General features: G+C 39.0%; 2 protein-coding genes across 4 annotated transcripts; one reads left to right on the top strand and one right to left on the bottom strand.

Moving 5' to 3' along the window:
- Positions 1–88: 88 nt before the first annotated feature.
- LOC100748889 (otoferlin) lies at positions 89–18108 on the top strand. Of its 3 annotated transcripts, none has more exons than XM_003491082.4 (27): positions 89–545; positions 3911–3969; positions 4871–5059; positions 5296–5567; positions 6364–6631; positions 7034–7210; positions 7700–7762; positions 8630–8714; positions 9988–10331; positions 10454–10764; positions 10878–11121; positions 11265–11501; positions 11582–11890; positions 11966–12118; positions 12269–12469; positions 12560–12811; positions 13386–13687; positions 13787–14151; positions 14299–14481; positions 14563–15292; positions 15364–15534; positions 15616–15785; positions 15882–16200; positions 16285–16483; positions 16560–16778; positions 16854–16954; positions 17148–18108. In XM_003491082.4, exons 1-27 carry the CDS (start codon positions 467–469, stop codon positions 17326–17328), a joined length of 6183 nt encoding a protein of 2060 aa, XP_003491130.1. In that variant the 5' UTR covers positions 89–466; the 3' UTR covers positions 17329–18108. The 3 variants fall into 3 exon arrangements, with proteins under 3 accessions (XP_003491130.1, XP_024224759.1, XP_012243412.1); XM_024368991.2 differs by having other exon boundaries at positions 6367–6631; XM_012387989.3 differs by having other exon boundaries at positions 90–545; positions 12560–12808.
- LOC100749007 (guanine nucleotide-binding protein-like 1) lies at positions 17189–22226 on the bottom strand. The gene is made up of 7 exons (XM_012387990.3): positions 22117–22226; positions 21702–21917; positions 21297–21622; positions 20587–21232; positions 20076–20498; positions 19717–20004; positions 17189–17372 (listed from the first exon to the last, which is right to left on the bottom strand). Exons 2-6 carry the CDS (start codon positions 21793–21795, stop codon positions 19724–19726), a joined length of 1770 nt encoding a protein of 589 aa, XP_012243413.1. The 5' UTR covers positions 21796–21917; positions 22117–22226; the 3' UTR covers positions 17189–17372; positions 19717–19723.
- Between the last annotated feature and the right edge of the window lie 773 nt (positions 22227–22999).

The raw sequence follows: 22999 nt of genomic DNA on the forward strand, positions 1-22999 counted from the left end.
GTGCGCTGGTTCTCCAGGATAGCAGAACGGGTAGGTCCGGTAGGACGGACAGGACTCGGGGGTTGTACGAGGCGCGAACATCAGCTAGTCCGAATTTGTCTGTCGTTCGATTCGGGTACGTGCTCGCTCGCTCGCTCGCTCGCACTCGGTTCCTTAATCGCGACACCGCACCGGTTTGAAAATATCCGTTTACCGGAAACATCTTACGATGTTATCGCCATTCGCTTAAACACGAGGTCTTTGTCGTTTTCATCGTCGAATTAGCGCGGAAGTCGGACATTCGATTCGTACAGTTGGTCGTGGCCCTTCCCTTTGCTTTCGTCTAACTGGGGATGATCGAAGAACGTACGAACGCAGGAACGGAACATGCGGTGTAATCCGTTTGCTCGGCTCTCCTGATACCTACGGCCTTTAACAAACGCTAAATTTACGTCGCGAGTGAAATTTGCGGAACGTTCGACATAGAATGGCGCTCGTCGTTATCGTCAAGAATTTTCAAGGACTGAAATTCAAAGGAGACAAGGTTGTCAAGGTCGACTTCCGGGGTAAGTTTCGAGCGATATTGCTGGACGATCGACGATAAAAATACCGATAAAATCCACAGCTTGCGTCAACCGTAACGACCACTTATCCATTCGGTTTCCCATAGAAAAGCGTCGTTAAGCTTTTCTCAACATTTACGAAGGCAATTGAACTTTGAAGGCGTGAACTTGCGCGATGAACGAGAACGGCGATCGACGCCGAGTAAATATAATTGACAATCGATCAGAATTTCGTTACGTCGTTTTAGTCATCTTTTCCCTTCGTTTTCTCGTAACACGCGGTGGGTGGCTCGCGTTCCATTTAATTTGCGATTCTGCGAAATCTGAATAATGTAATTTTCGCGTACAAATATTTACGCTGCTATTACAAATATAGTCGCTTTTAGATTCTCCTTCTCCGTTACACGCAAATCGAACGAATACATCTTCTTTACGAACGTTAATCGATGAATGACTCGAAAGAATTATCAAATTTATGCCACGTGATTTTTGACAAAATTTACTGTTTGCTATTTAAGGATAAATAGGAAAGTAAATAATTCAGAGTTAATTAAAGCGAACGGGAAACGTAATAGATATTTGTCGAGATAATAATATCGTGTTGCGAGACGTTGCAAGTTCGAATCAATTGCAAGATCGACTGATTAACGCAGAGTTCTATGACTGCGCGTAGGATAATGACTTTCTTTGCAATCTCTTTCACGAGTTTCTTTGGATACTACGCTATTCGAACCTGTTATTCGCTTGGCAAAGGTTTTCGTCGATTAGAAAGTAGCGCTTCTCGTTTTTCGATTGTGCAATGTAACTAACCCCGCTGTTTTCATACGGTCACCGTTTTCATAAGGTTAATCGGTGATATTGATTAAAATTAGTTCATCTATAAATAAATATTTCTATCTAGAGCAGCTACCGCACGCAGATTTATCGCGTTTAATCGACACGTGATTTTTACGATATCTATATTGTGTGTAAAAGGAATCTTTTACAAAATTTCAATTTGTTTCAAGAAACAAGCATAAAATACAAATACAATTCTCGCATAAAATACAAAAATTGTTACGTAAAACACGATGCTTCGTGCTCCTTACATGTAATTCTTCTTATAGAAATATTTAGAAGAAACGCATTATCTTACTGTCTCGTGTCCATCGATTGATTCGTTCTCTTCGTGTAACTAACTCTGAACAAATACGTATGTATGTATCTTAATATATACAACTGTGTAACAAACCGCAAACCGTTGAACAGTACCGTTAAAGTGGTGACAGATATTGGCTGGATTAATCAGAAGCAGATACTATTTGTGTTTCCAATTCAAACAATTATGTTCGTGGAACGACGAAAAAAAGCTCTTAGGATAAAACGACAAAAGCAACTTTGAAAAAACGAATTACACGTATCTACTCTCGTTTCTCTGTATACTTATCGTATAAAGTTAGTTTCAACGGTGATAGAAAATTGACGCAACCTTTCTACGTTGGCAAATTTGATTATACTTGGGATCGCGTAGCGCGTGGATATATCCACTTCTATTAAAAAAATATCAGGATTAAATAATAACGCTAGGATGTTAACTATTCTTCTTTTTGCTTCTTCGAGCGTCGCTCTAATTACGAAGAGGATATCCAAGATTAGGAATATCGTTAAAAGTGGAATCTTTTTAAATTTATACAAAATTCGGTATTTCTTTAGAGTAGCCAGATCTTTGAAATCTTTGAAATCTCGACGTATCGCTCAAGTCGTAAATATCGAAATTAATGTTTGGAAAATGTCAATGTTTAAAAATACACGTCACTCGTTTGTTTAACGCTGGATATGTAGCTAAATGTTAATAAACTGTCGAGCGAAGGCCAGTTCAGCCGAGTGTGGACGCGCGATTTGCAATATTTATCGAAGCGTGAGGACTTAGGGGATCAAATGCAAAGGTTAGCGTTAGGTTAAACGTTAAACCAATCAGTCGTAGGTTTAGTCGGTCATCTTGCAGGGTCGTGTACGAAAGGAAAGGAAAATTCGAAGGCAAGACAGGACAACGACGAATTATTAACCGGAGGTTAACCTGGCTTCTGGATATTAAACTTTTATTTAATCACGTTTGCCCCAGTTCACCGACGATCTACAGTTCGCGTGATACAAAGTTGAACGTCAAGATTTTATCCTCGACCTCTTTAAACGTTCCAATGTTATTCAGAGTTACTTAATTAATATACGTAAGTGTATACACGTACGATCGTGATACGATTTTGATACGTATCGCAGGAACAATTTTGCTTCCTTTTCCTTTCTCCCGTAATCCGCTGTCGACGTCTTAATTTCTCGCGCGGTTACCTCTTAACCCACTTATTTACCGCGTTATATTTTTCAAAGGAGCCATCTAGATTAGATATTTAACGTTTACGCGGAAGAGTAACCATTATAAAAATACAGTTACGGCGGAGAACTTTTTGCTTTCCAGTACGCTTCGAACGAAATAGTTTGTTTGCTAGAAGACTGTGAGATGTCAGACATAATATAACTCGAAATTTATACGCAGTTTTAAAATCGTATAATCGGACTGTTTTATAAGGCAGCGATATAGATATGCGTGTTTATCATTCGCAATTATCGTATAAATTCTATTCGTTATTCCAATTTTATCATATTCTTTTCTCATCTTCGGAACAACGCTACAACAATGTTACTTATTGTTAAATACGATTCTAGATGAGTAGTTATGCCTTCTTTTGCGTTCAGGAAAGTATGTACATAGTTGGCTTATATTTTTCTTCCTTGTAACGTGTTCTATAGGAGAGAGGGGCGAAGTATAAATTTTCGAGACTTAGCACGATTCTCTACTTTAACGTACATAGTAGAAATAATTGCCTGCACATCTTAAATACCGTTGTTAATCGCGAGAGAAACTACGCGTAAGCTGTTGCATCTCGTTTAGAATGAAACTACGATTTAAACTCGGTAAAAGGCAAGCAAATCGAATAACGAGAAACAAAATGTTGGAAATATTCAATCGGTACACGATAGGACACGGAATAACTTAACGGTATTTTTGTTGTAACATCTTACATTTTGATATCTAGGAACTTGGAAAAAGTGTGCAATTCGTCGCACTCGTAAATATAACTAACGATAAATGAGCATCGAATTATCGTCGTTTTGTTCTTCAATCGACAATGCGATGCTATAAGAGTTGGAAAAATTTTGATAACGGATGAAAGCTTTCCCGTAAAACTACGCTAACCTGCTATTGCACTTAAAAAGGAACCATCGTTAAATACGATCACGTAATTCGTCTATTTATTTATGAAACTTGTCGTGGATATCGAAATTACGTTTAATGCTATGATATCGAGATTCTTCAGAAAAATCTTTTACAGGTGTCCCTCATTACTCAAAATGCCTCGAAGAAAGCGGAGACCATATTACGGTAGATGAGGTAACGTAGATGACAAATGTTTAATTTGTGGCTATTCTATTAATCTATTGTTAATTACTATTAATCAGATATATAACACTATTTTGGTAAATTTTTGGTTTAATACACGGAGAACGTCACATTTGAAGTTTGAACGAGTGTAGCTTAGTTAAAACGTTTTATTTTTCTCGAACTTGTTCAAAGCGTTGTTTCAGTGTACACATCGATTCTCGTTAGGAACAGTTTTACATAATTTCAAGAAATTTCGAAGGAATACGAATCACGCAGCTATCGAATTTTCGTACGTAGTTTACGATTGTGCGCACTTGACTAACTTGCTTGACGCGCAGTAAACGAGCGTGCAGCCGGTATACGTATTTTGTATATCAAGTACTCATCGCGACCCACTTTTTTACTCCATTAAAACAAAGTTTACCAAAACGCTTTTGCAATTTAAGACTTTCAATTCGTACTAGAAGTACTACCGTAGCTCGATATTTTGTTATATCGACGAGTGGATTTTTGTTTTTTCGACTAAAGATATATTTTGTCGTTTTTATTTAAGCGATGCGAGGTACACAAGCAGGAAAGGAAAAAAATATTTCATTCGCGTTAGTTCATACGTTACACAGTTCGTGTATCGATTAGTCAACGCTGTGCTGTTGCTTGCATCTTTGTTTTAATTATTTTTATTTCTATACAAAAAATGCAATTGCTTGCATGAAAAATATAAATAATGTTGACATTTAAATATCAAAAGAACATATCATAATCAAGGTTAATCAAGGCTGGTAGACTACTCTTTTTGTCTTTGTTTTATTTGTTTCCTTCGAGCGTAAAAGAAATGAAAAAATCGCTAAACCAAAGCATGATTTACAAAGCATGGTTAACGAAAAGCTCAGCGTGATTTAACATTTTTCAGAGCTTCACTTGGAACTTGGGAAGACCGGTGGATGAAGTAGAAGTACTGCAATTGTCAGTGGTATCGCGGGGCGTTTTGAAAAATGAAAAAGTGCTCGCGAAATACGGTTTGGTTTTGCAGACGGTGATACGAGAAGGTCGAATCATTGTCACGGATTCCTTGGTAGACCTCAATAACAAGCCGCTTCCGGTACGTTCAAACACATGCATACCTATGCTTGCGATAACAGTTTCCGCGTTCAATTCCATATCAAGCGGCGGCGTTGAATTGCCGCGCTCCGAGGAATAATCGCGTACGATAGACGATCCGCATCGGGGCAAAGATAAATCACGCACGAGACGTTTTAAACGAAATTTGGACTAAACTTTTGAGCGGAGATCGATGGTCGTTACCGAGATATGACAAAACACGTTTAATATGCGTAGGCTGTCGTCTGCTTTGAAATTCGATACAACCCTCCTGACGGAAGTTGCAGCTCGTACGCGGCCTCGGAAATAATGGAGGATGAACAACAAATGTTGATCGACATCGAGCAAAACATCGCGAACCTTGAAAGAAGCCTCGAGCAAGCTAACAGCGGCAGCGATGCCGCCAAAAAAAAGGGTTCTTGGCATAGTCCTCAAAAAAGTTCGAAACGGGGGTTTCTACAAAGGGGTAGTTCGCTGCTAACGGCTGACAAGTCACCGGATCGCAAGAGGTGAGAAATTGCCAGTAGATATCTCGAGATCTTCTCTTTCTCTTCCATTTTCGCAATATCCGTCTTCTTTTCTTCTCCGTTTGTCTCTTCCGTTATTTTTTGCTTTTCTCAAAAGAAATCTGAAACTGCCGAGCGAAAGATATTTATCGTTTCTTCTCTCGAAGCTTCCAACAGCCACGGAACGTTTTCCTCTGGTACAGACTTTATTTTATAAACGGCGAATATACCTACATATGTACGTAAAGAATTTTTTAAACAATGGCTGGTTATATATGACGTATTTCTGCAGGTCTTATTGTCATAAATACATAGAGAAAAGAAGCTCGGGATGGAACAACGTAGAAAAATGTGCATTTCTTGTTTAACGTTTTATCATTGTCTTAGTTTCAAAGAGGGAATGATATTTCCTTTTTAGACGACGCGTGTGAGAATACGCGTGTTAGCGAGACACACTTTACGTTGATCTTATCGTCTTCGAAATTTGCGCGCCATAGATGTTTCACACTCCGATGGCAATTTATGGGAACTCGAAAGCACTTGTTGCAAAATATCGCGTCTCGGTATCTGTTTTTTTGGAATTAAATGGGCGAGGCCGCCAAACCGTTTAGTTCGTTGCTGATCATTTCAACATTCGTGTAAAATATAACGATTTTTATGTTTTATATCGTTCGAGTATCGGGGTTAGCACGAGATGAAATCTTTTTCAAAATATGGCTTCTATACGCTTTGGTTTACATTTCTCGAAAGAGATGCTGCCGATAACATAGGTAAGATGGCGAAAATACGTTCTTTGTAGTAGGAGTTCGACGTTGAAAAGCATGAGATCTCTTATAAAGTTGGGGAAGCAAAGACCACCCAGAGCTCGATCCTGCGACAGCGGCTCGGATACCAGCGAATTACTCGATAGAAGGGATTCGAGTTGCACCACATCCAACGAACCTTCGAGAACGAATTCGATGACTTCTTTGGAAACGAACGTGTCCGATTATGACAGCCAGGGTGGAACGAATACGGTGAAAACTCAGGAGGCGATCGTGAAACCAACGAAGAAATCAAAGCCAAAGGTTCGATCGATCCTTCGAACGATCAAAGCTATAATTGCGCGTAATGTTTAGCTTTTCGTTTTTCCGTCCATTGCGCGTAACGAAACGATCAATAGCATTGGACATCGATACGGGTTGTACGGAAACGCGTAGAAAGCTCGCTAATGTATTCCGCGTCGACGTGTCTCAAGTACCGAAATTCCAAATAAAACGGAGATCGTTCGAGAGATTGACATTGTCGAGTGTAGCCCGACTGGAAAGAAATAAGTAAATGGCGCGATAAATTGCGTAACAGCATTTGCATAAGAATTCGATGACCCGTCTTCGTCTTGAGAATAAACGGTTTCTTTCGAGTCGGAGACGACGCAGCTTGCAAGGAAATTTCACCGTATCGTGAAATTCGTTTCTATCCTATTTTTACAGACCGTCGACACTGGACAAACCGCGTTAAAGGCACAGGACTATCAAGTTTGCGTCACCATCATCGAAGCGAGACAGTTGGCCGGTCTGAACATGGATCCGGTCGTTTGCGTACAAATCGGAGACCAACGAAAATACACCAGCGTCAAAGAATCTACGAATTGTCCGTATTACAACGAGGTACGTACATACATATCGTATACCTATATGTCCTTCTTGGAATGAACTTTCTTTAAAACAAAGTTCGAAGGAAACTGAAGGGAAATTATCGGAAAGCTCGTAAAATCGAACTGAGCAACGGGTGTAGAAAGGAGGAAAGAGCAGAACGGTGTATTTACGATAATATTATCTTTTTCCTACGAGTTGTCTTATAAACTATTTAGTCGATATAAACTCCGTTGCACCGACATAATGTACATACCTACGTTTCGGTATTTTTTTTTTTTTTTACCATTTAGCAAGTAGCTCTGTTCATTTCAGATTTCTCGTTCGTTCTCGCGTTTGTTATCATTAAAATACAATATCGAATTTCTTGATCTCGCATCTTGTTCTTCTCGTTTGACATCGAGTTTGCGTGTGCGAGCGCGTGTTCGTTCAATTTGAAAGCGTATAGAACGCTACGAAATTATTTTGGTGAAATAACGCTTTTAATATCGTTCTGTTTTTCAGTATTTTGTCTTCGATTTCCACATGCCTCCTGTCATGCTGTTCGATAAAATTATCACGCTATCGGTAAGTCGCTCGTCGAATTTCCTTGAATCTCGCTCCGTCAGATTGCTGTTTATAGAAGTTAGGGAGTTATTTGCTTCGTTAGATTGTTAATAACTAGAGCTCTTAATTGGCCCCCGATACTCTGTAATAAATACGATAACGCGCAAGCAACGAATCCGCTGATCGCGCTTTGAATAAAACGTTTTCGGCAATAAATCGGTAAATACGCATATACGATGCATGATATCACGAAAAGAACACGAAAATAGGAAAAAAGTTTCGAAACAGGAGGACGAACGGGTTTCTCGCTTTCCGGATAAAAGGAAATTAGTCGCGTAATCATCGGTCGTTTATCGACCGTTTGTTGGAATTTGTGTGAATTTTCGATCGATAGAAATTGACTGCCGACAACGTTGTATTTCGATAATCAGTTGTTTTCATTTCCCATCTGACTGAACGAGAACCTGAGGTGATTGACAATGATCGTCATGACGTATTGCAAATAGAATATCGTATTTCAGTGTACTGGAAATAAATATGAAAATTCAAAGAGTTCGTATATTTTGCACGATGGATTTGATCTGTTCTCTAGAGAACAGTTGAAACGGCGCACGACTCGATCGCTCCTACCGTTAAATTTATCGATTTTGTATGTAAGAGACGCAAACGCAATAAAAGCGAAGGGGATTCGAGAAACGAAAAAGAGACGAATTAACGAGAGTAATTGTTCTTGATTCGTAAATCGAGATATTTGCGGATTTAGAATTACTCGGTCGAACAGGTCGCTTTAGATACACGTATGCGAAAGGCAACTTTACGCGATGAATGATAATCGAGGAGAAGGTGAATTAACATTACTTGTAGTGAATACCTTGTATTGATACGCAGGTGCAGCAATCGCGGAATCTCTTACGCGCTAATCTAACACTGGGCATCTTTAAGTTAGACATCGCGACTGTATGGGCACAACCAGGTATATTTTTTTAGTCCTTCGAAAAGGATCCTAAAGGTTACTGTTAATCATTACCGACTGTCTTTCATCCTTTATCGAGCCAGTGCCGACGAGGAAGCTGAGCAAACGATTTTCTTTGTCGTTCCATTGAAAGTAAAATGATATTTGCACAGACGAAAATTTTAATCAATGTATATTTTCGATCAAATTGAAACATATTCCATTAAATTACACGTTTATCATTCTATCCCATGTTCTGATTGCAAAGTAACGAATTTACTATATTTTCATTCGAGTCGCAACGAAATTAATCACGTTGATCAATCGTACGCGTTTTCTACGTACTTGAGCAGTTTCGTTTACCGACGCGTAAACGATAAAAGTATCGCGAATAAATTTCATCGATTAAAAACGAATGAATTGGAAATCGCTTACAAACGCATGTGTATGAAACATAAACTAAAAGGGTAGAATAACAAAATTACCAAGACGATATAAATGAAACGTTTTAGTGGAAAAGGATCGAAGTAAAAGCGACAGAAGCGAAAGGAAGCGAAACAGCTATTTCGTATCATATCATATTTTCATCATGCATCAGAGTATCGTTTAAATTCACAGCTTGTATAACATTTGTCACACTTGGCTTATAGTACGATAGTTTCTAAGTCATGCCGCTTCTGTAGCGTAGAAATACTTCTTACTATATTTGTACATAATACGTTGCGTATTATGCGAAGAAATATGCAATCCGCTTTATCGATGATACATATTTATTTTACAATGTGAAAATGAACGCGTTAGAACCGATTGAAATATTACAACGGTGCAAATAAATAGAAAGTAGTAATAGTAGTAAGTACATTGGAAATCGTTACGTAAGTACGCACATGAGATAATCGCTAATCGAGCGTATAATTATTCGTTTCTACGAATAACGATCGTCTCTCGACACGAACGCGACGCTAATTTATTAACGTTCGAGTAATACCGTTAACAGTTAATTAAACGCTTTAGTCGGTCAAAGTATCGTCGATACGTATGACAGTTTCAATTTCCTAGAATTTATCGGCGAGTCGAGATTCTGAAAAGTTGTAAAGATGCATCGGAAGCGAATGACTGTCAAAAGTTGTATCTTCTATCATTTATTCATAAATCATGTACATATTCGCTTAATCGGTGTTTACGATCGACTTTAAAACCTTTCTCTGTTCGTGTTACGATGTATGTACGACGTACACGTTTAAAGATGGATCGCGTTCTATTTTGATGAAAGTAATTCCCGTTCACCCTGTAGATCATCAATTTTACCATAAATGGGCACTGTTGACGGATCCGGACGACGTGGCTGGTGGCCCCAAGGGTTACTTGAAGTGCGACATAAGCGTGATCGGGAAAGGCGACACCGTGAAAATTCCTCCAAAAAGCGAGAAGGACGAGGACGATATCGAGGGTAATCTTTTGCTACCGGACGGTGTGCCTATCGAGAGACAAAGAGCCAAGTTCATCGTGAAGGTGTACAGAGCGGACGGGCTACCGAAGATGAACAGCAGCATCATGGCGAACGTGAAGAAGGCGTTTACCGGTGAAATCAAGGATCTCGTCGATCCGTACGTTCAAGTGTCCTTCGCCGGACTAACCGTAAGATCGATCAAATTTCTTATCTATGCACGATAGTTTTCGCTACGTTCTATGCGTGTAATCGATCAAAGAGGCAGGAAAGAGGCAAACATCCTTCAAGTAAGTTTTTCCACGCGATTCAGGGTAAGACGAGCGTTAAAAGGCACAGTTACGCGCCAGTTTGGAACGAACAGATCGTCTTCACGGAAATGTTTCCACCTCTCTGTCAAAGGATTAAAATTCAGCTATGCGACAACGACCCGGTTCACGCGACCGTCATCGGCACGCATTTCGTCGACTTGAAGAAGATCAGCAACGACGGTGAAAAGGGATTTCTACCAACTTTTGGACCAGCTTTTATCCATTTTTACGGAAGCATCAGGGATTACAGTATCATAGATAAGCATTCCACGTTGAACGCTGGATTGGGTGAAGGAATCTCTTACAGAGCAAGGTTATGGCTCGATTTCGTTTATTTTCTCTCGATTGAAAATCGTATCGCGTTCCATTCCTTTGCCGAGAACGAAACATGGAAATATTAAACGTGTTATCGTCCTGTATCTTTAGATTATTAATAGGCATTAGGACAGAGATAAGCGATAACGTGGAAATGGCTCCATCGGAGGTGGAAGTCGAACCCACGATACCCATCAACGAATCCGTTTATGCCAGGAACGAAGAATTTTTTCTTTTCGCCACCATAATGGACGCCACGATGGTCGACAAGAAAATTGGCGACAAACCAATGTATTTCGAATTATCGATAGGGAATGCGGGAAACGCTTTAGACGGTCACAACGAAAGCTCCAAGGTGAGGCTCGTTCATCGATGGAATCGTTGATTTCCGTTTATTATCTTCTTCTGTACCGTGTCGCTTCGTGTCGTTCGTCGACGTTCGACTACGTTGAACGGATAAACAAGTTGGTAAAATCGGTTTTAATCGGTCGCTGTCAGATATGCGAAATGGGACCAAAAAGTGGAACGAGTAGCGATCAAGAGGAGCTGCAGGAAGTGTTGAGCGGATCTTGGCAGAGTACCACTCCAGCCTGTAAACCGATGACGCACGATAAAATGTATTATTTCTTGCCGTACTGGGATGACAAACCTTGCCTTCACGTTAGGAGCATCTGGCCCGACTATAGGCGTAGAATGTACAATAGCAATATAATCAGCAAAATTTCCGATAAGCTGGTAAGTCGATAGACGTTTCCATCGTAGTGTATAGTCGAGGTGATCTGCTTTAATTAACGGGCATTTTTGATTTGGGGTAGGAGGAGGGATTGTCGGAGGCTCAGTCGCACGCTGACGACTGTACAGGCGAGAAAATCTTAAAGTCTGCGTTAGACGAATTAAGCAGCAACTGTAATCGATACGTCAGCATCAGTAAATCGAGTATCACCGGGCCGGGAGTTGGGAAGACGAAACTCGATAAAGAGAGGACGAAACTTTGTCAAAGAGAATTAGAAAGTATTGGAATTATGTCGCGTAATCTTAAAGCCGTGGTCACTAAGAGTAGTTTTAAGGAAAGACTGAAGACTGCACAGAGCTATTTGCAGAAATTAAAATTTCTCGTCGAGGACGTGAGTATCCTTCGTCGAAGTTGCTGCCTCCTTAAAACGGGTATTTTATCGTTAAAAGGAAAACACGACTTTCAGCCTCAAGATTCTCTACCGGATGTTTTTATTTGGGTAATTAGTTCCGGACGTCGAGTCGCGTATCACAGAATACTCGGAAGAGATTTGATATATTCGATCGTCGATGAAGAATGTGGCAGATACTGCGGCAAAGTTCAAACCATGTTTCTCAAAGTATGTTCGTTTTTTCTTACGTCTAATTTACTTTTCGTAGCTTGTGAATGAATCGACGAAAGGAAATAACTCGCGCGCAGCATGTTCCACTAGTTTCGCGTCTATCATTTTCGATCGAACAATAACGTCGATCGATCGATCGATCGATAGCTTCCAGGGAAAAAACGATTCGGACCTTCGGGTTGGGCGATACAAACGAAATTACAAATCTACATGTGGCTGGGTATCTTGAAGCATAAAAAGTACTTTATCCAAGGTCTGCCAAAGGGTTACGAACTCAGTCACGAGTTGAGAAACGTGGACAGGCCGCGCGCCTTACCACCCACCGTTATTCATTACGTCGAAAAACACGTATGTATTTGACAATCGTGCTATTCTTACGCTATCGATCCTTACGCTATCGTCCAATTTTATTATGAAAATATCTGAATTATCGAGTAGAAGTTCCAGTTAAGAGCACACATGTATCAAGCCCGGTCTCTGATCGGCAGCGATGCGTCAGGTCTTTCCGATCCCTTCGCCAGAGTAATTTGCGGCGAATTTTCCAACTCTACTCAAGTGATCGACGAAACTTTGAGTCCTACGTGGGACGAACTCCTTCTTTTCGACGACATATTGATTTACGGAACCGACGAAGAAATTAAGAAGGATCCACCGTCGATCGTCGTCGAGCTCTTCGATCAAGACAAAGTGGTATGTCACGATGGAGAATTTCTCCGATGTACATAAGTTTTTGCTTTATTTTTCGTTGCTATACATTTTTCGATTAAACACGCAAAGAAAATCTTCGTACAAGCGACTATAGTTCTTTTCTCATTCTTTTCCGATTCTTTTTTTACAGAGTCATTTTCTATCTACGGACATATAACACTGCATGGGGGCTCTGCTTTAACAGTTTGTATACGATATACGACATTCATACGCAACACATACGCTTCCACGTTTTATTTTTTCAGCATCGATCTCTAGGTAACAACGTTCTAAAGTCGGTTTTCCGATCAAACTGATTCGCAATTGTCATGCTGCCTCCGTAAGGTTTTAGAAATCAAATTCGTCGATCGAATAAGAGTATCGCGACTAATAATACGCGACTCATAGAGATAAGTAGTAAACTACGATAAGACTCGGACGATAGCTTTTTGAAAGATAATTTTTCAAAGAATATTTGACAAAGAGAGAAAAGAAAGTTATTTTCCGCGATAAATAATCTAAAATCGAAAACTTGTACCGGAGATGATTGTACGAGATAAACGTACGATGGTTTCAGGGGAAATCGGAATACATAGGTCGAGCGGTCGCGCGACCTCACGTGAAACTCGCCTCGGAATCTTACACGCCACCCAAATTCCCACCTTCGTTAGAATGGTACGACGTAACGAGAGGCGCTGCAAGAGCGGGCGAACTTCTCGCCGTTTTCGAGCTACTCGAATATCCGCAGACGAAAGATTACAGCTTTCCCACTTTACCAGACCCGAAGGAAATACCGAGCCAAACTCCCGTCGCAGCTCAGGATCGGGGACCGATTCTTCCGGTTCCCGTTGGAATTCGACCGACTCTCTCCAAGTACCGGTAAAACTACTTTTAGTTTGCACAAGTTTCAAACGTCATCGGAATTTCGCTGAACGTTAGTTCGCTCTCTCACGCGCGCGCTATCGCCTTCTATCGCAGAATCGAGGTACTGTTTTGGGGTCTAAGGGATTTGAAGAGGATCCATCTAATGACTGTGGACAAGCCTCGAGTAGACGTCGAATGCGCCGGTCATATTCTTTACTCTTCGGTTATCACAAACGCAAAGAAAAATCCGAATTTCAATACACCGGTGAAATTTTTGGAGTTGGAGTTGCCCGAACAGGAGCTCTATCGGCCACCTTTGACCATCAGGGCTGTAGATTGCAGAAGTTTCGGTCGTTACACTCTCGTTGGAACGCACACGATAAATTCGATCCATAAGTATATGTACCATCCGCAAACGAAGAAAGCGAAGGATGTGGAAGAAAGAAAGAAGAATCTGTATCAATTACAGCAATACACGGGTAAAATAACGTCGAGTTCAGACTCTTCGGAAATCTGTAATCCAAGTTGGTCGTAGATGGAATAGATTTTATCGATATTTCGTAGCGTTACCGTCGATCGGTATGCATGTACACCATACTTTCGATAATTATCCTCTTTCGCTTTAGGTTTCGATACATCGAAGATTAAAATGCAATACCCGTCTTTGCCAGAGTCTTTGACCGATCTCGAGTTTGGTATCGGAGATGCGATTATTACTCTAGGTTTGGAACAAGGTTGGCCAACGAAGAAGGACAAAACGGAACAGAATATAAAAAAAAAGCAAAGTCTGATCAACGACGGAAGCATGGGTAAGTTACGCAAGTTGCGCACAAAGTATCGAAGCGTAAAAGGATCAACGTCGAGAAATTGAATCGAACGAATTCCGTTAGGTGATTTCTACACGTTGGAGAACGAAGATGGTTGTCAAGATTGGTGGACCAAATACTTCGCTTCCGTCGAAGCCATGATAGAAGAAAACAAGGAACTGCGTAGAGAGAAACCAATGTTTCAAACGCAAGCAAACGGTACCGTTCCGGCGTACATGGAGGAAAATTACAATCAAAATCAAGCGAATCCGTCGAACGAGAAGAGTCCTGGCGTTGCAGCGAAAAGATTGTTTGGCCTAAAGTCGACGGCGAACGCAGCTAGGTTTGTTTCGAAACTGAGCCCCAAGCACACCTATCGGAATTTCCCGAAAACGGCGCTGTTGAAAATTTATCCGAACGAGTTGGAAGCTCAGCCAGAATTTGAACAGTTCAAGGAATGGCTGCACACGTTCGAACTTTACAGAGGAAAGAAAACGGGGGACGAGCCCGAAGACGAATCCAGAATAGTGGGAAGCTTTAAAGGGGCCTTAAAAGTTTACAAGTGGCCTCTCCCTAGGGATTTGATAGATCATACGGTGATGGGATTCGATCCGCAATATGGCTTTTTTCAAGGTGTACCTTCCAACGAACCGATTCACGTATTGGTACGTGTTTATATCGTCAAGGCGAACGATCTTCATCCTTGCGATCTAAACGGAAAAGCAGATCCTTACGTCGTTTTGCAACTAGGCGGTAAAAGAATCAGTGACAAAGAGAATTACGTGTCGAAACAACTGAATCCCGTATTCGGCAAGTATGTATCGATACGATCGCGTACTATTCGTAACGACCTATCGTTACATCTTCGTGTCTTTTATTTGCAAGGTGTTTCGAAATAGAAGCAACCTTCCCGCAAGATTCGTTGTTGACCGTTCAAGTGTTGGATTGGGACTTGGTCGGCACGGACGATATGATCGGTGAAACAAAGATCGATCTGGAAAATCGATTTTATAGCCGGCATCGTGCCACTTGCGGTCTAGCCAAAAAATACGACGAGTAAGTTTCCAAACGAGAACATTTCGATTGCTTTCTTCTAAAATGAAACGACGTGCTCAAGTCGGCGTATTTTATCGCCAGATCCGGTTACAACAAATGGAGAGACGCGATGAAACCGACGCAGATCTTGTCGAAGCTTTGCAAAGAGGGAAAGATCGACGGACCGGCATATTCCCACGGAAAAGTAACGATAGGAAGAAAAACGTTTTCTTTGTCGGACGAGGAAATGGAATGTTACGTTCATACGAAAGGTAAATATCGACCGAACGTCGATTTCCTAACGATTAGAAAAGCTACCGTGTCGAATACCGCGGTGCTTTTCCTAAAAATAATGTTCATCTTACTAGGCATAGAAGAACATCTTGCACTGGCAGTTCTTCACCAATGGCATGCTTTTCCAAGAATCGGTTGTGCTCTGGTCCCCGAGCATGTGGAAACACGTCCACTTTACAATCCTGAAAAACCCGGGATCGAGCAAGGAAAGTTGGAAATGTGGGTTGACATGTTTCCTATGGACATGCCTTCGCCAGGACCGTCGATCGATATTTCACCGAGGAAACCCAAAAGTTACGAGCTTCGGATCATCGTATGGAACACCGACGACGTTATACTGGAAGACGACGCGTTCTTTACTGGCGAAAAGATGAGCGATATTTACGTGAAAGGGTATTCCGCGTATTTATATAAGAAATTCGCGCATAGTTTGGAGATTCGTTAGAACGGTGAATTTTGCTTGGATTTGTTTATTAGATGGCTGAAAGGCCCCGAAGATTGCCAATCTACGGACATTCATTATAGATCGTTAACAGGAGAAGGGAATTTCAATTGGCGTTTTATATTTCCATTCGATTATCTCGTAGCAGAAGAGAAGATCGTTATCAATCGGAAAGAAAGTCTGTTTAGCTGGGACGAAACTGAATGCAAGATTCCTGCTCGTTTGGAATTACAAGTAAAAAGAAAAAAAAATCGTTTTAATCGTTCTTTTAATTTATATTTCCGTTATCATTCGAATCCACTGTACACAGGTCTGGGATGCAGATCACTTTTCAGCTGACGATTTTCTGGGTGCTATTACTCTCGATTTAAATCGATTTCCACGAGGTGCAAAGAATAGCAAGCTTTGTACGTTAAGTATGCTAAAGACCGATGGATCTGTGCCAACCGTAAATATTTTCAAACAGAAACGAATAAAAGGTTGGTGGCCTTTCTACGTCAAAAAAGAAAACGAGGATATGGAATTAACGGTAAATATCAATTCATATTCGCTCTAACGTGTTTCGTACAAACTTGAAAGTATTTTACATCGAAAATATTCGTAGGGTAAAGTAGAAGCTGAGATTCATTTGTTAACCAAAGAAGAGGCTGAGAAAAATCCTGCAGGATTTGGAAGGAACGAACCTGATCCGCTTGACAAACCCAAGTAAATATAAAGACGATCATACAATGTTTTAACATTCAACGCGAGCTTGCTTTGTTACTACTTGATTTGTACAATTTATTTATCCAATTATCGTTTTTTGATATATATATATATATACATTTGATGATTAATCAGTACCTCGATTAGTTCGTTTAAAAAACTATATCGTTAATTAGTTTGTCTTTTCTTTCAGCAGGCCCGATGCATCTTTCATGTGGTTTTTGAATCCTTTGAAATCTGTTAAATATATAGTATGGCACAACTACAAATGGGCAATTCTGAAAGCTATAGTAGCAATTGCATTAATAATAGTCGTATTATTGTTCTTTTACTCGATACCTGGTTATTCCGTTAAAAAGTTATTGGGAGCTTAAAAATTTCGCTTGCAGATTTTATTGCTTCTATATGCTCATGATAGCTGAAATACGGAAAATGATATTTTGATAAGAAAGTAATAGAGGACTAACTTTGCAGATACACTATTGTTTAATACTTTATAGATGTAACTTTAAATTTCTCAAAGTTAGTTTTGTTGACCATAATAAGCACGTTGTATCGATATATTATATAAAGCCTACTTTTTCATTTCATATTTGCATATCTCGTGCTCATTTTATCACATAAATTTGATAGGCCTCAAAATTTACGCTATCTAAAAATCTATGAATTTTTAACGACTTAAATATTTCTTCCTTTTGCCAACAGTTTTAAATAGCAAAATAAAAACTGATTATGCTTCTAGATGAAAGAGCTCTTTTTAATAAATAATTGCTGTATAGTGGACCAACGAAACAGTAATAAAAGCTAATGTATATATAAAGAGCAATACAATAAATAATTAGAAATTATTAGATGCAGAACAATAATGCGTGTATATATATATAGTATGTACTGTTTTTACTTATCAAATATTTCGTTAAAAATATTGTATTCTATTTCGTTGTAAATAGATAATTTAACACGTTCACGTCGGCGCATACTACCGGTTGCTCATACTTGAACGTTCCACCAACCGTACACCAAAAATATAGTTCGTTTAGTAATTAGAAAATATTGCCATATAGTTGAAAATTTAACGTATATTAGTTGAAAAAAGTAAGATTTATTTAAAAACAAGACAATTCGGTATCATAAACTTATTATAAACATAAATACGAGCGCTACTCCACAGCGAGAAATACAAATAGCAGCGCCGGCATGAACGTGTTAATATATATATGTCGGAGAAGAGTCAGGAACAGGATTGTGGGCGTTTGATAGACCTCCCTTGGAGTTGGCCAGCGTTGTGTTATAACGAAGATACGGCCTGATACTACGAGTATGAACACTATCGATTCGACGATCAACAGCGGCGATTAGGCACTCGCGACACTAGTGATAATGCTCTTAGGTTCGATAACGAATCCAAGGTCAACGGAAGAATAGGTATACTTGCTCTAACTCAAACGTGTACTACTCCCTTCGCCGATGAGATCTCGAGAAAGATCTTTTGGTCGATTTGAGACAAAAGCTGCCTGTCCGTTTGCCCAAATCTTAATTGCCGAAAAACCCAGGTTTTATAGCGGGTCCTCGGGCTAACTAGACTTGTGCTATGTACGTGCCTCAACGTTAGGTATTCATTGTCCGAAGAAACCATTGGCATGTTTTACTGTCGGGTACCTCTATGGGTATTACCTTTAATGAGGGTCATAAAATCGCTCTGCTCCTTTGTTAGACGGAGCGCCCGTCCCGTTGACCGCGGCTACGTTCGGCGGCTGATGGTCGCCTTGGGCCCAAGTTTATTATCACAAATCGCAAACAAGCACAATTGGGCAGAATAACGGCAAATTATTTAATTACAACTGTAAACTTTAATTACGATTTTACGGATTTTCCCAAAGTTCCAGGGGAAGGCCCCGGTGTCCTTTCGTCTCCGACATATATATATATATATACATATATATATACATATATATATATATATATATATATATACATATATATATACATATATATATATATATATATATATATATGTCTTCGCGACAAATAATCCAATCAAGTCAACCCCAAGATGGTTACAAATTTGGAATGAAAAATATGGAATTATAAAAATCTAATAAAAATCTTTCTTAAAAGAAACGTTATAAATATATATATGTCGGGTTAAGGTTGGAATTTTGGGTGTTTGACGAACCTTCACTCGAATTTGCCATCGCGGTTATAGCTGATATTTATTGGTACAAATGTGGTTATTACAAAAGGCTACAAGTAATAGCGGCGATCGGATGGTCGAGATGTTGATGACAATGAATTCAGGTTCGATAACGAATCCACGGTCAACGGAATGACGAATGCGATGTGGTACACGTATGACTCAACGTACAAATAAAACTTATCCGAATGAACTAACCCGCAGTCCAAGTGAAACTGCCCTTATATATTCTTCTCCCCACCTCTCGGGTCAATCTTTGTTTTTAAGGAGAGCTGTATAATTATTCCATACCTCTGTCAGGTACACGTCCCTCCCGTGACCGTGGCTACGTTCAGTGACCCGTTATGTCACTTCGAGCCCAAGCCCATCGTCATAAAATCGGATTAGAACATTAAAACTATTTCTTAGTTTTATTACTTAAGTGTAGCTATAGTAAAAGTCTGGACTAGGGTATTGGGGTTTTCCCCAACATTCCAAAAGGGAAGCCCCGATATTCTTTCATCTCCGACATATACATATATATATATAACATGTATTCAAAGGAATAAATAAAATATTAATTAAACACTGACTAACTAAGGATTTATTTCTGATATATCTGTACACAATGCTTCAAATTTGTTAACTACGGGCGATATTTCTGAGTCTTCGCTTGTTGTCTCGTTAGAATGGTCAGAAGTATCGGATGTTTCTTGCGATGTTTTCTCTTCATGTTCTCGATTTTCTGAGAGTTTCTGTTCGTCATTTTCATCTTCGGACGAAATATATATTCCTCTCATATCACTTACATCTTCGCCTTTATTTTTAGCTTGAATCCATTTAACTAGTTCAATTTCTGGATGATTCTCCAACTTTCCTGTTATAAGATAGAAAGAGATTATTTTAAAAATTAGTAAATTATTTATACCAACGTCTAACGACGATTACCTTTATTAAGACTCCAATCTTGGGGATATACGTATATACAAATTTTCCCTTCAAGGGCCATCCTTAATAACGAATTAGCTGCCCTGTAAGAATCGTATCTAGCAGTTCGTGCAGTGAAGAAATTTCGTTTAGCAGCCCAACTATCACAAATATCCATAGCGCTCCATGTATCATCGTTATCTTGATGTTGCAATTTAAGTATCTTTGGTAAATCTATTCTCTCAGCTAGAAATTTAATTGTTGTATATGGTTCGCTGACTTGAGCTATTGGGAAAGATCCCATTAATATTTGTAGTTGTTTAGGTACTGTAGATGGAAATACTAATCCTGGACAGTCACAGAGGCAAACAGTTTTTGTAAGAAATATAGTTTGAAAATGTTTAGTATGTCCTGGTGTACGTGACACGCTAACAACTTTTTTGCCTATGAAAGATATTTAACAAATGACATTTAAATATTTAAACATTGTCATTTTCTAAATTTCAATTTTTTTATAAAAAATACTGCTTACCCATTAATGCATTCATTAAGGACGATTTTCCAACATTTGGAGTTCCGATACATCCTATGGATAAAACTCCATTTTTATAACGTTCATGCTTGATATAACTTGTATCTCCTTTTTCTATAGTAATATTGCTTTTATGATCGACGTCATCTAAATCAAATTCCATTTGCATTTCTTCTTGAATCTTTTCTTGCCAAGAAGTTAAATCCACGTTATCTCCAACAATTTCTTTACAAATATCCAACAATTTCTGGGCTCCTTCTGCAGCCATTTTAAGTTTTCCCTTTCTCCGCCTGTGTTTCATTCCCTTTGTATCCCTTTTATTTCCACATAAATTATAAGTGGGATACGAAGTGAACATCAAAATATGTAACTTTGGGTATATGGTATGAAAATATTCTTTCCATGCTATTACTAAAGCTGGAGGTGCTAAATCAATCTTATTCAATACTAAAATCATGTCTTTTTTAAGTTCATTCGTTATATACTCGTATAAATATGGAGGAAACATTAAAACGGTATATCTAATATCAACAATGATTAATAAAATATCAGACATCTCAAGAACTCTCCATAACTGCCTCCAAGTTTCTAAATTTAATTCAAAGTAACTGATGGTATTTAACTTTTCCATGTTTTTTAAATATTCCTAAAAATATAAGCCAATATTAAATTTATCTCAACAAACATAAATGTGTATTACAATTACTTACAGTAAAATACTTATGTTCTGCCAATTCTAATTGTTTTTTTGACATATTAAAGTCCCATGGTGGCCTTTTTGGCATATCAATTCCAGGTGGAAAATAATTATTTGAAACTTCTTGATCTTTAAGAGATAAAGGTACAATAGCACTTCTGGATTGTTTCTTTCGTTTCAGTATTTCTTCTTCACTGTCTTGAAAGAATTGTAAAGTATATCTGTTTCTAAGAGAATTATCATTTTTTGGCTGTTTATTAATTTTTTGTATAGCATTATATTCAAGATCACTAGAGTAATTTATGTCATCTTCCTTGTATCCGCTGTGACTTTCACCTGCTAATTATAACATAAAATTAATTATTCGAATATGTAATATATAAAACGTATCGTTCATTGTTATATTGTGCATACATACTATGTAAAGCCAAATTTTGCCGTTGCTTCTTAGTTTGCAATTGCTGTTTCTTTGCTTTACCGCTAAATGGTTTCTTTCTTCTTGGTTTCGACATTTTTCAATTAACTCAATTTTTCAATTAACTTAACCTCATAAACTTCACTAACTTCTTTATTTTGACGTTACGGTATGACACATTAAGTACACAGTAAGTGAATCCTTTGACTAGCGGGATGCCTATATCGTATATAAGATTAAAAATTACTACTTTAATCAATATGTATATTTAAATTAACATTTTAAGAATTTAACAATTACTTTTAACAAGATTAAGATTCTATGGTTACAAAATTAATTATATCAATATATAAGATTTTATATATTTTTGACTCGTAAATGACCGAAGGAGTTTGTTTACTAATCAACTTTAACTTACGCTTCGGCAGTCCGATCCGCTGAAGCACTGTCACTGAACTGAAGAGCGCACCAGAAATGCGCACAGTATGTGTCACGTAAACTTAGGGGTAAACTGATCGGATGGATGTTCACTGTTCGATGGTTTTGTCTATTTCTCCCCAGGTGTCTCGTCTCATTACGGAGGAAAGCTCGGTGCGGGTGTGCCCTTTTTAATTAACAACGCGGATTCGCTGTTCGCACCTTCCGTTAGGAAAAGTGGGGGTAACGATCCACGATGCCAATTGGTTATAGGTCATGTTAATAAATGAAGTAGGTAGGTAGTAGGTAATATTGTTTATGAGAAAAACCAGCTTTTTCGTTAGTCAAGTATTGGGTTTTTCCCACTAGCTACCTGCTTTCCCCGTAATTAGTAAGGACGTATAACAACCTAAGGGCTGTTTCAAGGACCATTCATAAACAGATAACAGAAATAATGAATTTAGAAAGTTTAGGTTTATGGTGGGTCCCTGGGGTAATTGAGGGTGCGCGGTGGCCTCTGATAAAATTGACGTTACAAGTGCGTGGGAATGAAATATCGACGATATGAAATATCGTTTCACTGTCAATGGATTTAACAGATTTTTTAGCACGAAACAGTATACGATTTGGATGTTTGAAATATATTGCGTAAAACGTTTTGATGTTGTTTCAACAATGATTAACTTTTAAGAAGCGATTAATCCAATATATCGATAAAATCAACAGAAAATATTCCGCCGCTGACGAAAAAATATATTATTTACTACAGATGGCATTGGTGTATGCCCGATATACGGGGTGCCGAACCCAGGATTCATCGTGTGGTCGCCACCTATAAGTGCACTCATACTCACAGGTCATCTCGCGGGTGCCACCTATGAGCG

The sequence above is a fragment of the Bombus impatiens genome, unplaced genomic scaffold (assembly GCF_000188095.3).
Source record: "Bombus impatiens unplaced genomic scaffold, BIMP_2.2 scf_0504, whole genome shotgun sequence".
NCBI classification, from domain to species: domain Eukaryota; kingdom Metazoa; phylum Arthropoda; class Insecta; order Hymenoptera; family Apidae; genus Bombus; species Bombus impatiens.

Excerpts from the sequence above, each read along its gene's own strand:
- LOC100748889 (XM_003491082.4), top strand. The coding sequence starts at position 467 with ATGGCGCTCGTCGTTATCGTCAAGAATTTTCAAGGACTGAAATTCAAA. Across the intron at positions 5,060-5,295 it reads TCAATAACAAGCCGCTTCCG|GCTGTCGTCTGCTTTGAAAT; the intron begins GTACGTTCAAAC and ends TAATATGCGTAG. Across the intron at positions 11,502-11,581 it reads GCAAAATTTCCGATAAGCTG|GAGGAGGGATTGTCGGAGGC; the intron begins GTAAGTCGATAG and ends GATTTGGGGTAG.
- LOC100749007 (XM_012387990.3), bottom strand. The coding sequence starts at position 21,795 with ATGTCGAAACCAAGAAGAAAGAAACCATTTAGCGGTAAAGCAAAGAAA. Across the intron at positions 21,623-21,701 it reads GCAAAATTTGGCTTTACATA|CAGGTGAAAGTCACAGCGGA; the intron begins GTATGTATGCAC and ends TGTTATAATTAG. Across the intron at positions 20,005-20,075 it reads AGATTGGAGTCTTAATAAAG|GAAAGTTGGAGAATCATCCA; the intron begins GTAATCGTCGTT and ends ATCTTATAACAG.